Below are 17,675 nucleotides of genomic sequence, written 5' to 3' on the forward strand. Positions count from 1 at the left end.
TTGGTAAGTGGCCTTGTGTTAAGATGAATATTGGTATTTGAACTAACGCCATCGGCGCAGAGTTGAACTGTCAACTCGATAGATGGCGTTAGTAGAAAAATTATAAGTCGCAATCGTTTGCTTCACACAAATCACTTAGGTTAATAAATTTTTGTCTTCTTGTGTTCACTTTGAAATCTAGTGTTTTATTTTAATTAACCTAGTTCGAATACAGTTGACGCGTCCGAGGAAGGAGTCTGTACACCTTGACTGCTAAAACGGAGGTTGTTGGTTCGATTTACACCCAGGACAACGGTTATTGAAAGTGTACATTACAAATGGTACAAAAGCGAATTTAGTCTTTCGAGTAAATTATGCGTCATTCTTATTTTGTTTTTTTTTTGCTTTACTAAATAACCAGAACCTTGAAAATTGTATAAGATTAATAATCAATCCTTTGATACAGATTGACGATCCAAGACGTGACCTTATGACGGGTTTTTCTTATAAAGCTACGGTACCCTAAAAAAACATATTCTCGAATACCCGAAAAGAATTTTGCAATAAAAAATAAAGGAAAGGTTTTAACCTCCCTTGACACGCGAATATCCTATATAAACAACCTCCCGGCTTGTCAACGTACCTCCGAAAATAAAAGCCTTAAAACAAATTCAATTCGAAGACGTTTTTCACAAACAAAGCCATTTGTGTTTTTATGTAAACAGATACATAATTTCTGTAAATTGAAAAAGGTGTTTATGTACGATGTTATTTAGATCTGAGCTTGTTTTTATATTAGCACGTCCGTGTGAGTTAACATAAATAGCTGAGTGGTTTAGGTCACGACGCAAAGACCAGTGTGCGTATATCTCGGGTTCGATCCCCGCGTAGGTCTAGCGTTCGCGTGCGAGATCCACGATTGCATGTACTGAGTTTAGGTATCTGTTTGTGAAATCTGGGACAAATTAATGACATTCTTTAGTCCTGGCCACTTTTTTTTTAATTTAAAATAGAATCAGAAAAAACAAACATGCATTGTGCAAAGCCGGGGGCAAAAGCTAGTATTATTATAACTTTTTCTAGTTTCTAGTCACTTAGTCAAATCTGGACTTGGCTTTTATCTTTAACTAACTAAAAAGTCTAAAAACCCAGATCTTGAAATGAAGGCACTTACAGAAAAACCTGTCCTCAGTTTCTTACGCACTTAATTCAAAGTTTGGAGTGAAAAACTCATAATTAACCACACCCAAGTAATCACCCCCACTCTTCCATCCATCGATAAATACCAGAACTTTAAATAACTTTTTGAAATATCACGCTTGTCTTTTTAGTTCAACCCGCCTTTAGGTGGCATTGGTCGTATTGGAAAACTACCGTAATCAGCTGTTTGGGAGAAATTAATATCAAAGAAAAAAACTGCAAAAATTGCATAAGTTTTAGCTTTACCGCGGCAGTCTCCGAGTGCTACACTTTTTTTTTATTACACAAAAGTCACAAATACACAGAATAAAAGAGTGGCTTTAAGAATATGAGAAAAAACAAGTCTGTGTCCGTCTTACCTTCGTGGTCCTTACACCCAAACCAATGAATCAATCTGAAACCAAAAACAACAATATTTAACACAACCTCGAACCGGTACCAAAATACTGACATTAGCTAATTCCAATAACGAAAATGACACACATGTGCTCTCCATTACTGTAATAAGCTCGGTAAAATAATTAGTTCCATATAAAATATTAACGCACTACGCAATGTATAGAGCGTCTTTTCTACCGTCACTCACATGGATTTGTGACAGCTATTTTCTATAGTCATCGGTGATAATAAAAGCTAGGGAATTTGGAATTTGCCGTGTGTTTTGTAGACGTTTGTAATGAAAATATTGTGTAGTTTGTAATGTGACTTTGGTAAGAAGAGTTTAAAAAAAATGGGAGGAACCTAAGTCCAGAAGAGAAATATCGAATAGGCTATATATAAAACAAGCATTCAAGTAAGAGTCAGACTCGGAATACAATGAGGGTTCTGCATAAGTAGGGTAAAAAAAAACCAAAACAATAATCACCCACCTACCAACCCGATCAGCTATTTAATTTCAACCCTTTATTTTTATCAAAGTGGGAATTAATAAATCATCTGTGGCCATTACAACTGTTTAGCTACCACAGTTCATAAGATACAGAATGGCGGCCTCAGTAATAGGGATCCGTTTTTATCTATTGCTCCCTTACGGAATCATAAAAACAAAAAATTAAAAGCCACAATTACGAAAAGAAAATATTTAGATTTTTACTTTTTTATGTTGTAACAAATTGAAAACATTGACACTAAAAACTTGGTTTCCTGAAATGACTTAATTGTTTGATCAGTGAGGATATAAAGAATTCAGGTGGGAACTCTTTGAAGCATTTTACGTGCCGCCCTTGCATTTTACATTAAGTTAATTAATTATTTAATTCCATTACCAAGTCCGCTTCAGTAAAAGCAAAAAAGATTGAAAAATAAAAAAATAAAATTAATAATTCGGTAAACATTATATGCAAAAGCACAAAATATGTCAAAAATTGTATAAATGTATATGCAAAAGCACAAAACATGTCATCAATTAATTAAAACGTATCATATGCAAAATGCAAAACACATGTCAGCATGCAGAAGATAACCGGGCAGCAATAGACAGCTCTATTAGCGATCAGCTCAATCCCATGCGTTTTTATCAGTAAGATAGTCAGATATCTTGTAATATCCTTTTTTGGATAACTTAGCTTTGACATATACTTTAAACTTCTTAATAGGTAATTTACGAACGTCAATGGGAAGTTTATTGTAAAAGCGTATACATTGACCCATGAACGAGTTGCTAATTCTGTGGAGACGAGTGGAGTGAACAGCCAAATTATGTTTGTTTCTAGTGTTCAAGCAATGTACATCAGACATTTTTACAAATTCAGGCTCGTTTTTGTGAACATACATTAAATTTTCAAGTATATACTGTGATGTTACAGTCAGAATGTTTATTTCCTTGAATTTCTCTCGGAGAGAAACTCTTGGCCCTAAGCCGTAAATCGCGCGAATGGCTCTTTTTTGCAAGACGAATATTGAATTAATATCGGTACAGCTGCCCCAGAGGAGAATGCCGTACGTCATTAAGCTATGAAAGTAACTAAAATAAACTATTCTGGCTGTATCCACATCAGTTATCTGTCGGATTTTTTTCACAGCATATGCGGCTGAACTTAATCTTCCAGACAACTTTTCAATATGTGGGCCCCACTGCAATTTGGCATCAACAGTTATGCCAAGAAAAACAGTTGACTCAACAGGGTCCAACTCTACTCCGTTTAGTTGAACATTGGTATCTAGTTGCCTCACATTAGGCGTTGAAAATTTTATCAATTTGGTTTTAGCCGAATTCAAAAGTAGATTATTTACATTAAACCAATGGACAACCTTCGAAAGTGCATTGTTCACTTCGTCGAAATTTAGAAGTTGACGTTTAATTTTAAACACAAGTGAGGTGTCATCTGCAAATAACAAAATTTTGTGATTTTCCCTTACATGAAAAGGTAAATCGTTTATGTAAATAAGAAATAAAAATGGTCCTAGAATTGAACCCTGCGGAACACCCATTGTAACCACAGCACCTTCAGATCTTTTACCGTTCACATCCACTCTCTGAATTCTATTTTCTAAATAAGATCTTAAAAGACTAAGAGCATTTTTTTAAAACCATAATGGTGCAATTTGTTAATAAGCGTTTCATGACATACACAATCAAAGGCTTTGGACAAGTCACAAAACACGCCCAGAGCATCCTGTGAATTCTCCCAAGCCTCGAATATATTTTTTAGTAATTCCACACCTGCATCTGTAGTAGACCGACCCTTAGTAAAACCAAATTGTTTCGTATGAAACAAGCGGTGTTTATTAAAATGAACTAACATTTGATTTAAAATTAACTTCTCAAAAATTTTGCTCAGAGTGGGCAAAATTGAGATAGGCCGAAAGTTTGTGGGATCGGTTGTACTACCTGATTTAAAGAGTGGAACCACCTTACTCAACTTCATTAAATTTGGAAAAACACCGGAAGTGACACAAGAGTTGAACACTACTGCCAGATGAGGGGAGATGGATTTAATTATTGAAGACACAATATGTACAGACATTCCCCAGAGATCAGCAGTCTTTTTTACTTCTATTTGTCGAAATGACTCAAAAACATCTTTGCTACTAACAGTTGTAAATTCAAATCCCGTGCCACATTCCTCTACACATTCCTTGAGTATCGATAATGCGGCGGTTGGAGACGACAACAAGGTCTTAGTTGTTGCAATTGGAATATTTGTAAAGAAATTTTCAAACTCTGTTGCCACCTCTCTATATGATAGCTTTTTTCTTAGTAAGATGATATTATTTAAGTTAGTTTTCCTTTTGACAACACTACAAAGAAGAAACGACAGAAACAGTGTGGTTGTTAAGCTATTTATGTGTATTAGCAGACTCAGCCACGCGCCGTCTACGATTTGATAATGCCATCTGTTAGGAGCTGACAGATATATTAAGATGTAAGCCATCCTATCTATGAGGTTGAATTAAGATGGATACAGTGTGAAAATTTAATTGTAATCGTAAAAGTAGTTTAAAAGTCCATCGCGGACAAACAACGTGATACATAGCTGTATTGAGATTACGTTAAATAAAGTATAATAGTATAATAATACAAATAATACTAATTGAACTAAGTAACTGCACTACCATTTAAAATAAACAAATTAAATTAAATTTACTTTTTAACATATTTCTTTTCTTAAAGCACTTTTAGCTGAGTTACCCTTTTAGAGAAACCTCCAAAGTGGTACCTAGTATTTTTTATAACATTCAAGTTACTTAAAATAAAATAAGACGAAGATTTAATTTAGTGAAGAGAATAATAATATAATGTTATTCTTTAACAATCTACAAATAAGTTATTCAATTTATTTCCACTTAAAATAAGTACTAAAAAAACAAAAACAATAATTAAAATAATGCATCAAAAAATTCACCGGCATCGCTGCCAGCTGGGAGTGTGCCCAAAAGGCTGGCAGCGTAGCCACGTTGAATGGCAATGCTAATCCTCTGAGCGAGGTAACAGCCAGCCTTTGGGTAAGCAAATAACTTAGTCTGAAAGCGTAACTAAGGTTATTTTTATCAACTTTTCAAAATGCCCACATTTTCTTTTAATAAATTTTCGATGATAAGAATCAATACGCCAGATGGTCCTCTAATATTGTGAGTCTTGGTTAGCTTTTAACTAAATTACATTTTCTTCGACGCCTTTATAGTATTTAGAGTGAAATTTAGGTGAAAAAGAGAGCGGTTTTAGTTATTTCGGAAAATTCCAAAATTATGACCTTACTTTTATATTCTTAAAAGAATTTCTCAACATAAAACTTGTGCAGTGGAAAGAAAAAGAGAGCTTTCTTCACTTTTTGTTCATTTAAAACACAAAAAAAAATCCGAACACTTTTCTTCAATACGTCGCGTCGTTTTTAACCTTTTTCCAGTGAAGTTATTTCTGAAACATTTTTTCGAACCTCGTAAAACGCAACAAAGAGCTGAAAATTCTAAAGCTGAAGCGCGCTCACCACGAGCTCATATAGCAGTGTTATTAAGGTGAGAGCGAGACAGCACTGTGCACCGCATAGAGCGCTGTCTTGCTTCCACAATTTGCAGTAGTCCTGTTTTGACAGGTCGTGGTACAGGGGCTGAAGTCGGACGCTTTCAACAAATGAAATCGTAGTCCCTCGCGGTGACAGACAAACTCCCTGTTTTTAGACAAATGTGCAAAAAGAACTATGATGACATTCATTCTCTTTTCCATTTCCCACAGGGCTCGCTCTAAGTTTATTGTTTTAAATGCAAAGCAGTGAAATTTTGTATTGGACACTTTTTTAATGTTATTTTTAATAGGTACTTTTTGTAATTTAAATTCGGATACACTTATGTTTGACGCACATAAATAACAATAATAATAAGCAACGATCACCACGCTAACCCACAGAGCACGAGGTGTCGCGGGTTCGATCATCGTGTAGGACAAGCATTTTGTGATCCACGAATTCTTGTTCTAAAAAGTCTGAGTGTCTTTGTGCATGTAAATTTAATGGTTTTGATATCTCCTCGGTATAAGGATTAAATTACTCAATGGGGGATTCGATAAAATAAAATGAATTGTGTAATCTGTATTCTGAGATTAGGCATATGAAAATATCGTCAATACAAAAGCATTTATTTGCCGAATTCGTATAAATACAATACCTTTACATTCGCATTAAGTCCAGCATCGCTTTTATTATTCAATAACAAAGAAAAACAAAGATAAAGTTTCTCCGCAAACCTAAATTATCAGATTGACCCGACAGAGTACAGTCAGAAACAAAAGTGGTTCAATAAAGTCCGATTATTAAATGGGATAAGTGAACAGTATTTTTAGTGACATCAATTGGTGTTTTGTAACTTGTACTAAGATCGGCGGGTATAAAAGGAAACAAAATCTTTACAGGCCGTCAATAAAATCTAAAAACCCATGTTCTTTAATGTCACTCCATTCAAATTTTATCTAAATCAGTCGGTATTTTTGTGAAACTCCCCGCGACACGACACAAGGATTAAATTCCTTAATGCGGGAGTCGTTTTTTTTAAACCAAACCAAAACCTCTAAACTTCAACCTGCTAGCTTATAGAAGTGCCTAAAAATTGAATTGCAAAATTGACAAACAAGAAAAGAGTGTATAAAAACATGGGAAAAATTGTCATAGATGATACATCTAATTTTGTAAAACGTAATTTTGCATTATTATCACGAGTACTATTATTAGTAGAGGCGTACTAAATTAGATTTTCAAGACAGCAGCTTCCATTAATTTCAATTAAATTCCAATTTTAATAAACTAATAAACACTTTTTAAAAATCAATGAACCTATTAAAAATGGAAAGAATTTCTTTACTGAAATATTAAATACACATAAATACTTTGAACTTTACCGTTGGAAAGGTTCTGATGACCCCAAGTAAGTCTGTATTTGAAGGGAAATCACTTATTCAGGTGAGAAGGGTCCTCGATAACAAAACTAGGGCCGCTCTTGTGGGGAGATGAAAAATAGAGTGTGAAAGACAGGTAACGTGCAGAATAAATGTATAAACAAATAACGGAATGATTGAAACAACTGCGTCGATAGCGAGTAATTAATATTAAGTTAGTTACTGCATAGAGGGAAAGTTACGAAGTTAGTCGAAACAAAATCTTTCGACAAGTGACGTGTCTTTGACTCAATCGATTCGAACAACAGAGCGATTCGTTAGCGCTTGAATAAAACTTGTCTACAGACCAAAACAATCTGATAAAACTATATCGGACTATACATTTTGAACTTTTCAATGTTAATGTGAAATTAGTTGCATTCGTTTTGATTATTTTAATCGTAAAAAAATGGCGCTCTAACAAAATTTTAATCAAAATCAAATAGGCCGTTTGCCAGGCACTTTTAATACGTTACAATAATGACTCTAGTTGCACAATACCAAAGTGTCATTCTTATAACTCCGTAAGTTACTCTTTTAAAAATAAAACAATGAAATATGATTATCAGAGTACAGTCGACTGTATTATAGTTTAATCAATGCATATTTTGTTTTGTTAAACATGTTATATTAAATTTTTATAGTAACTATCATGAGAATGATTCAAAATTAAAGTACGCAACGGTTTACTCACGGGTATTTATCAGGATCGCCCGACTAGTTTCGGACCCAACCGGAATCTAATCATGAGTATTCTTTTATGAACAATGAATCACAAAATGTCAATTTACAATGGCGGTTTTATTCGATACCAAATTAATACGTTCTTGATCCCATCATCTGATTATTGAACGATTCTTTTCCAATTATTAATCTTTCAATATTCGTTATATTGTCAGGGAAAATGTCAGATTGGAGATTCTGTTAACCTTTATAAGCTTTGACATTTTAAATCTTGAAGAGATTTGATCTCGTCATAATGATATTAAAAGTAGATTTCTAAACGCCGTTTCAGAACGAGGACGTCTTACAAGTAAATATATATTGTGTGATGAGGTTGATAATTTGTTCTATGGATGTGTATGTACCTACTTAGGATACCTACATATTTCTCAGCAGTTTAATAAATAAACGAAACAACAACAACAAATCGAAACTAGGCTTATAGTCACGTTTTGATAGAGCCTAAAAAGTTATTTTCAATAACTATATTAAAATAAATAATGTCTAACAAAATAAAAGAGAACTGAAATAGAGGTAAAAATAAAATGAAATACGTCAATCATCACCATAAACGTAGGTTCCTTTTGTGTATTTGTTCTCATTTTCACAAACCTCATTAAAATGGTCACACGCGGTCTTGCCTTTGCGTACACCTTTTGTGGTATAATGAGAATGAAATAATGGCCTTTACAGATTTCCTGTAAGCCAAGCTAAGCTACCATACTTAGGAAATTACTTACTCTAGATAAGCTTACACTTTTGACATTAATGATGGCATTTCTACAAAGATCAGTTAGTTCCTGCATTAGCTTTGCTGAATGCTTCTTAAGCCTCACCAAATATTCTGTAGAAGCTATTAAAGTTTGCAAACAGGTAGGCTGCACAGCCATCTTAAAAAACCCTTTTGTTAGATCATCATTATAAAGTTAATAATATAGCACAACTTTCAACGTATGGGTACTAGACAACTAATAAACTTATGAAATGAAAATATTTATTCGCAGGGACATGGTAAATACAAAAGGTTTTAAAACAAAATAAGTTTCTTGGCATATCTCGCCTTCAGTAGGCACGCGAAAATTAATAGTCAATAGTTAGTTAGACAGGTTGGCAGACTTTCAAGCTTTTACCTGTAACGATTGTCAAAGATGTATGAATAGCAGCCGGGACTTTTTTCACGTGCCTGCCGAAACACGGAGGAACTCGTTATGACAAATATGGTCAAAGTCTTTATCATGTCTTTAGTTCATATCCTAATGATTATCCTTTTTCGCCAGGTGTACAATGCCAAATGTGATGAAGTGCCTGATCTACATCGGAGTGGCGGCCTTCCTGCACCAGCTGCCTCGGTTCTTCGACAGGCGCTACGTGCCTCAGATCACCGTCTGGAGAGGCCACTTCGAGGAAGTCTGCAGCGTAAGTACCTTGGAGATGCTAGTATTGGGTATGGAGGATTGTAACATATTGCCATACACCGACACAAAAAGGCGGATGATGATGCATGGCGGTTAGGTTTAGTCAGTAAGAGTCTGACACTACCCGTTCTCTTACCCGAGGTAGGAGTTGTCCAAGAGGGTTGCAACTTCATACCAAAATAAAAGGAAATGTTAGTATGGTTGCCATGGTAACCAATACCGTTACAGCCAGAAGCAAGAATGACGCTTAACTGACTGTCTATTACTTACAGCCGTTTTCAATATTCTAAGTATAGATACCAGAGATGGAATTTTGACATTATCTTAGTACAGAATATGTCGCAATTTTGTCATCTAGCCATCACCATCGACATGGTGACAGTTAGAGTATTATTATCGTCTGTTAGTCTCATGCTCCTTGACAATAAAAGAACGACACCTATAATTGACATTCGTTATGCGTCTTCTGTGCGTCATAACAGCATAAATATTTTGACAAGTATTAATATTATGGAATTGGTCAAATATATTTGAATATCAAGTGACATTGTAATGTATTTGAACAATGCCATAATTCTAGGTTGTAAATGTGTGCGTAATATTGTTACGTAATGGATCTTTTCGCAAATTCCAGTGTAATAAAATTAGAGTATTTTTTTTCAAGTTTCCAAAACATAATCAGTGCTTTGAATACTTTGATTGTATTAGTTTCTAACTTTGACAAATCCACTCATTTTGTACAATACAAAGTTCCAGCAAAAAATCCCAAAAGCAATTTACTTTTCTAGACTCTTAGCTGACCTCCAAACCGCACATATTTTAACTTAGATACCAAGATTGTAATATCTTAGCCATCCCAAGAGATCACCTAAAGAAAGTAAAAATACTGGGAAGTTACGATAACGGTATAAAGTATGAGATTTTATACATTTATTTTATGAACCCAATGCCCTTCGGTCGGTCTGAAAAGTTTTTAATCTGTTTGGTCGAGAACCCCAGAGGTATTTGTTAGATCCATAATAGAGGGTAGTCCCCAATGGATGATGACCTCCTTAAGCAGGGTTTTGTCCCTCAAGGTCAGAATTTTGCTGGGACTTTTAAACGAATAGAGAATGAAATAATAACTAACCTCTCTTCGATTCGATAACTTATTGAAATGGTATTTTTTTTGCAAGATTCAGTGTTAATTTCAACATATCAAAAGCGGTTGAGGCATTTCAGTCATACATACATACAAAAACTTTGAACATTACTCTCCAGTCTTGTGCGGTCGAGTATAGAATACATAATATTTAGGGATACACTTATAGACATTGTAGCAACACAATAAAGTCTTTGATAACTAGGACATGATACAAAATATATGTCCTTTCAGCTTATTTGTTATTCCGGATACAATCCGATGTTATTTTACTCTCTCCCTGCCTAATACTACGAGAAATTAAACCAAAACTGTCAATGATGAAACGAGAAAGACATATTCCACACGGAGCGGCATCTCTCTTCCACAACCACAACAGGACGCTTTAAGGGAACAGATCTTTGTCTAAATAACTCCAATTGTGTCCCGAAAATACTCCTCAAATTCTTTAACCCTAATTTAGATACTGCAACACGTACAATGCTAACATGTTGCGAATTTGCCCCTTTTGACGCTAAGGGTTCATATTTATCTGTCTATAAGGGTCAACCGATACCCTTACTAAGCAAATATTGGCGTAACCCACTCAGAGAGAAAGATCCAAACGATTCACTTGAACGCACACCACATAATACGCTTTTTAGGATTTTATATTTCGAATGTTAAACTTTCAACTACCTAGTTATTACGGTTTTTGAGATATAGCCTGGTGACTGACGGACGGACAGACAGCGGTAATATAGTTCTTTTTTATCTCTGATAGCTGTTGCCCGCGACTTCGTCCCCGTGGGTAGAAGATATAAGTTATGATTTAGGTGTACCTGCCCGGTTTTTTTCACATTTTCCATTGTATCTTAGCTCCTATTAGTCGCAGCGTGATGGTTTATAGCCTAAAGCCTTCCTCGATGAATGGTCTATTCAACACAAAAGTATTTTTTCAATTTGGACCAGTAGTTCTTGAGATTAGCGCGTTCAAACAAACAAACAAACTCTTCAGCTTTATAAATTAGTATAGAAGTATAGATTATCGAACCTTAAACTCACAATCAATTATTTAGTCTTTTTTATCTGTCTAAGTCTTAAAAACAATATCTAACTATCTTAAAACTTAACCTTGATAAAATATTGTTAAAATTATCTACGACGTCAATCCAGATATTTCATTCAACTCCAAATCAAATCGCCATTATTAGCTATTTTCATTTCTCAGCCAAATGCTTTCAATTCTTGGAAAGGCTTTCAACATACCGAATGTCTGGAAACTTTGAATTAATTGTGAAACTGCGATATAATCCTTCAAGCAGGCTTCCAGAATCTGTTTGAGATTGCCGTGTACATGAACTCCATGTTAAGAGGTGTCTAAGAGGTTTGTCAGTGAGCATGTATGTCCGTTTGCCACTTTGTCTCCTCTCAATGCTCAAATGGGTTGCCAAATTTTGTTCGTAATAGAAAACAACCTTAATACCTAAGAAATATATCATCTGTAATTTTTTTAACATTTAACGTTTTTTGCTTTGACGTTTCATAAGGTACAATATAGCCTTTTTTTGATAAAAAAATGAACTTTTTTGATATGAGCAATCTTCATGGACACCCACTCCCTCGGGGAACAGGATACAGAATGATTAAAATCATTCGGTCAACTTAATCCACTAAACCGATTTATTTAATTAAATACCTAACAATTAAGCTCTTCGTTCACCAAATTCCCACACCAATTTCCAAACTTTATCCATTTTGAAATTAATGACTCACATCATTTGCGTCACAACTCAACTTCAAAGTTCCCGAGTAATCTCTTTGCACACAAAAAATAATATTTATCATTGTCAAGATACAAGCATTTATCATTCGCACTTTTATAAAAAATGTAGAAGATGAAAAAGTTTTTTTTTTCCCCAAAAGCAATATATTACAACTGAATTTATAAGACTTGGTGGTTATTTTTAAGATATTCTTGTCCTTTGACAGTTTTTGTATAATTGATCGGATTATTTGAATTATAGTTTTATGTCGCTATCGAAATATGATTGATTGAAAATTATATTAATTGAATGAGTTTGTCTTTCTAGTCGACATTATTTCTATTCAATTTTTAAGGACGTTTCGATATGGATTCGCCCGATTGAATCCGCCTTACAAAAGTTTTAACAGCAGTCACTCCCAATATTATTTTTCTAATACGAATGCAGCCAAATCACATATACGAAAAATCAATTATTTATAAATCATTCCGTAAACACGATACTTAATGACCTATTCAAACATTTCAAACCTTAAATAAACCTATTATAGGTATCATATTCAAAATACATGTCTTAATACCAACCTTTCTGTTTTCAGATTGAGATGGCGCCATGGGTGCACGCGATATCGCTGGACGCGTACTTCATATCGTACTACGGCTTCCGAGTCCTGTTCGTGCACCTCATCCCTTGCACCTCTCTCGTGGTCCTCAACGTGCTCCTCTTCAGAGCCATGAGGACCGCCCAGATCAACAGGCAAAGACTCTTCAAAGAGAACCGAAAATCCGAATGCAGGAAGCTTAGGGACTCGAATTGTACCACTCTCATGTTAATCGTCGTTGTCACCGTCTTCCTAATGGTTGAAATACCAGTTGCCGTTGTCACAATACTCCACATCATCTCCAGCACAATCGTCGAGATCCTAGACTATTATATAGCCAACATTTTAATCCTCATCACCAACTTCTTCATCCTAGTTTCCTATCCCATCAACTTTGCGATTTACTGCGGCATGTCGAGGCAGTTCAGGGAGACGTTCAAGGAGTTATTTATTAGGGGCGCGGTGACTAGTAGGAAAAATGGCGGATCTAGTAGGTATTCCCTTGTAAACGGACCTAGGACGTGCACGAACGAAACCGTACTCTAGATCTGTTTCTTTTTGTAAATATCTTATGATAGAGTAAGATTTTTAATTGTTTTCTTTTTTGTTGTAATTTAGGACATATCAATTATATGAAAACCACTTTACAGGATACAATTCATAATGTTATTAAAACGGACTTTCAAAAAGAAACATATTTTGTTGTTTGTTAAAATAAAAATGCAGAAAAAAAGCACAAATGTTTTAATGTAATTAGATAAAAATGAGGCGCGTCAATTTTTTACAAAATTTCAAAAATATTGTTAGAAAATTGACGCTAGAATTTATACAAAAATAAATTGTGTAGTAAAATGTAGAATAGCGATGTATACTTTGCATTTATATTTTGAGATTGTATAAATATTTAATGTATAAGTTGAGATACTTTTCTGTGGCCGTGAGGTTACCTGATCATAAATAATTGTGTTATAATTAAATATATTTTGTAAATTGATTAGCTGATCACACGGCCTTTGAATGGTGAGCCCCCATTTCGGAAAAGTGTCAAATTATTGTAAATATTATACAAAATTTAAACAATTATTTAGTTCTCAGTGTGCTTTTCTATGAAGTTTAGATAAAACGTTTATGAGATATTTGTAAATTTATATAAAAATGTATTTAAAAAGTAGATAAATGTGTAAAAACGTGTAAGTATTTACATAAAGTGAAATGGTACTAAGTATTTATGTTGTAACTATGTTATATCAATGTTTGTATGCTTTCTGGTTTAGAAGAAATAAATGAAATTATAACGAAAACGAGTATTTGAAAACATTCTTCAGTTAACATAAAGTACTATAATTTAAACATCAAGCAAAATTCTAGATTCTTCCATCCTTGATGACTTCCTAAGTGCATTGACTGCGGAGAAGAAACTCCAAAAGTCCTTAAACCATTTAACCAATTTCATAGTGGTAGCAAATTTTCAAATTAAAATCATAAGAAAAGAGTTTTCTCATCGTTTTCGTTCTAATATTCTCAAAAGATCTTAGCAACTTAATTTAAAATGTAAACTTTTATAATCCGAGTCGGATCATGGCGAATTCAACAATGTGTTAGGTGCATATTATAATAAATTAAATTGTATAATTTTTGTTGTTTTATTCATATCGTCAGTATTGCGTGTACAGTGAGCAAAAAAGGTTTAATTAGAGATCAGATTTGAAAATAACTAGCATTTTTCAGAGACGTCAGAGACTACGACTTACGTACTGCTAAGTAAGTCTGAACTAGACTAGACTAGAACTAGACTTAGGTTACTAACTAAAATGGGACATTTTGGACTGCTAAATATAAACTGGTACATGCCAAAAGTCGCACACATATTTAGATGCATGTATAGAAAACTGTTTTTTAGTCAAACTCCCTAACGAGACTACGAAGAACTCTACCAAAATATCAAACCATCTCTGATGACAAACAAAAAAAACAAATTTCTTCTATCTCCAAGAACAATCTAATTTACAGACAACCAAGATCTAGAAAGGCAAAGTCACAAACTAAAACTAGTCAGCAAGACTCTCTATTATAATTGAATATGCAAACAAAGAACTGAAGAGAAATAACACCTGAGTTTAATTTCCGATCCTACAACTCAAATGTTTAAGCAAACAAGAGTTATTTAAACAAAATATAGCAGAAATGGAATCAATATTTCGTGCCTTCCTGTAATTTATAAGGTTTCGAATTCCAATCAGCTGTGATGGAAACAGGTAATATGTATTCAAAACTAAAATAATAAAATATATTGGATGTCATTTGTATGGCTTATGTTCATGAACTCTATAAAATAGGGTAATATAGAGTGTTATATTTTGTCAATTGTGTTTTAAAGTCGCTTTATTAATTCTCGACGAGGTATTATATCGCTTTAAGAAGGTTTGAGCATTGATCACCACGCTAGCTCACTGCAGGTTGGTGATTTCAGATACCAATATTTTCAATTAAAATTTCCTCACTATATTTTCGTTGAAAATTTGTCAGAAGTATCTCAGAATAATGATTACTTACCTGCGTCGGGATCGAAAAAAAGGGATTCACACAAATCCTTAAATAAAAGCGCAAGGCTACCACAACATTCTAGATACCTATAAGTTTAAATAACGACACCTTTTCTTTTGATTTTCAGATTTAAAAAATCTAAAAATCTTGGTTTTTAAATGTCACTCCACTCAAATTTTATCAAAACCAGTCCAGCCCTATTTCTAGTTGTAAATTACATTGTCATCGGGTTTGAAGCTATTCTGAAAATTTCAGCCTGCTAGCTCAGCGGGACGTGCCTGAAAATTGAGTTCCTAAAATCCAACCGGAACGACAAACATACAAGAAAAGAGAGTGTAAAAAACATGAGAAATAAAAGTCAACGAAAGTCCTAAAAATCCAACAAAATTCACCTTTATCTTATTTAGGTCCCATAGGGCCGAATTCTAAGGGTACGAGGGTAGGGTCTGGACCCTAATTGATATTTAACGTCGCCGTCGTCCCTGGGTGAAGCAAACCAAAAGAGGTCAGGAGACAATGAGTTTTGAGTTTCAATTATTAAAGAGTTTTTATTTATATTAAAGTTATAAACGGATTCTTGTTAATATCTTAATTTTGATTAGATTTATATTTTGAAGGTGAATGGAGTGTTTTAGGTCTGTGTTTGCTACTTTTTTAGGAATAAACGTATAATCTAATTACATTTTCGGTATTCGAGCCCAAAGGGCATAATGAAACCCTATAACTAAGTAAGTCTCTATCTGACTCTATATATAACGGGGCTGTGTTTCGTGAACTTTCATCTTCTGCTGCGGCTAAAAAAACAATTATTAAAAATTGAGGAAGCAATGTTTAGTGCAGTTAAAATTACTTGTGAAGAAGCTTGGCTTATTTTTAGGGTCCCAAATGTCGTGAGTCTGACTCGTACTCGACCAGTATTTATTGCGATATAATAAAAAAATAGTTATAACTAATACCCTGCTATAAAAATACTATTAAATCCAGCGATATCCCACAAAAAAGACACCTTAGACAAACAGTCTTGCGATCACGGTTTATGATACAAACTTGTTAAAAACAGACGGAGGGACAGGCAGCGGAGCTTTAGTAATGGGTTCAGGCTTGCACCCTTTATCTAAGAAAACATAAAAATCACTTTTGTAAATAGCTAAAACCCATCATAGATACTTATAACACTAATTATAGGAACTTATTAATAAAACCTTCATCTTTTATTGAAGGTCAAAAACTTGAACAATAATAAGTCAAAAGGCGTCGACGTATAAACACCTATCAATCTACAATTTCTAAGATTATCAAACTTCTCGAGTTTGTTATTATAAATTCGTTGTTTGTTAATTTAATTTAATTAATTTTCAACTGTGTTAAGCCTGCGGGCACGGGAAGCGGTAGTTAGTTACTTTCCTGTAACGGAATTGTTGTGATACACCAATTAAGTTTGGTAACAACATAAATAATTACATTTAATAGAGTTCTCTCGTTTTTTAGGGTAGGTCTGTGTTTTAGTCTAGTTGTCCTGGACTAGCCAAGTATTTTCTGTACTCCATTGGTTTAGGTAGTTAAAAAGGGAAAACAATCTTGGTGAGTAGTCAACACTTATACAAAACAAAGGCATCATGGGATGTGTTTGTAAATGATAAATGCTAAAATAATTGAGTATGTTTGAATGCGCGCTTGTGTGTGTGAGTGTACCGACCGATTTCGATGAAATTTTATATGGAGGAAGCTGACACGTCCTTGGGTTAGCAAATATGGTACTTTTATGTGACTTCGTTAAAGGAGAGCAATACTTCTGTAGCCAACATCCAAGCGAGCAAAACCGCGAGCAACAGCCAGTACTATTAATTAAATAAACGTCTGATATATTTTGGTATATTGATGACTTTCAGTGGTATATTGGATATGGTAATCCTTATTACTTCGTTTTTAAGATAAAAAGGCACACCAGCTCACGCGGTACCCATTCAGATGGATTAGTAATAATAGTTTCATACAACATTATATAGCAACAGATTTTTGCATTTCTTTTGGAATTTAACCTCCTTTGACAAGTTCCTCATATACAATAACCCAAGAAGTTATTATTTAAAGTATGAATAATATGAAACATTTCTTATCGCTCACGAACGCCGCATTTCCGTTCCGCGGTCGACTCTTTCACTGGAGGTCAGATAAGCACTACACATTTACACACATTCTGACATTCTAATTTACTGGCACATAACAACTGCTGCAGTTTTATGTCATTCGAAGTATTCAGAATAAATCTGTAATTTTTCACAGCTTATGTAAGAGAACTAAAGTGAAATAAACTTTCATAATGATAAGTATGTTCCACATTTTTCAATTAGAATTACCTGGATCTTAATTATCCCACGTTTGCAACATTTTTGGCTACCGCAGTAAGGAATTTCATCGTAGTTTCGCGGGTTTCACAAACATACAAATCACGTGCATAAAGACA

At 34.1% G+C, this 17,675-nt stretch overlaps 1 protein-coding gene across 1 annotated transcript; it reads left to right on the top strand.

The window, feature by feature from the left end:
• Positions 1-8,293: 8,293 nt before the first annotated feature.
• Positions 8,294-13,463, top strand: LOC113505184 (sex peptide receptor-like). Its single transcript, XM_026887772.1, has 2 exons — positions 8,294-9,181; positions 12,665-13,463. Exons 1-2 carry the CDS (start codon positions 9,050-9,052, stop codon positions 13,211-13,213), a joined length of 681 nt encoding a protein of 226 aa, XP_026743573.1. The 5' UTR covers positions 8,294-9,049; the 3' UTR covers positions 13,214-13,463.
• Positions 13,464-17,675: the final 4,212 nt, after the last annotated feature.

The sequence above is a fragment of the Trichoplusia ni genome, chromosome 24, assembly GCF_003590095.1.
Source record: "Trichoplusia ni isolate ovarian cell line Hi5 chromosome 24, tn1, whole genome shotgun sequence".
In the NCBI taxonomy this organism is placed as follows: domain Eukaryota; kingdom Metazoa; phylum Arthropoda; class Insecta; order Lepidoptera; family Noctuidae; genus Trichoplusia; species Trichoplusia ni.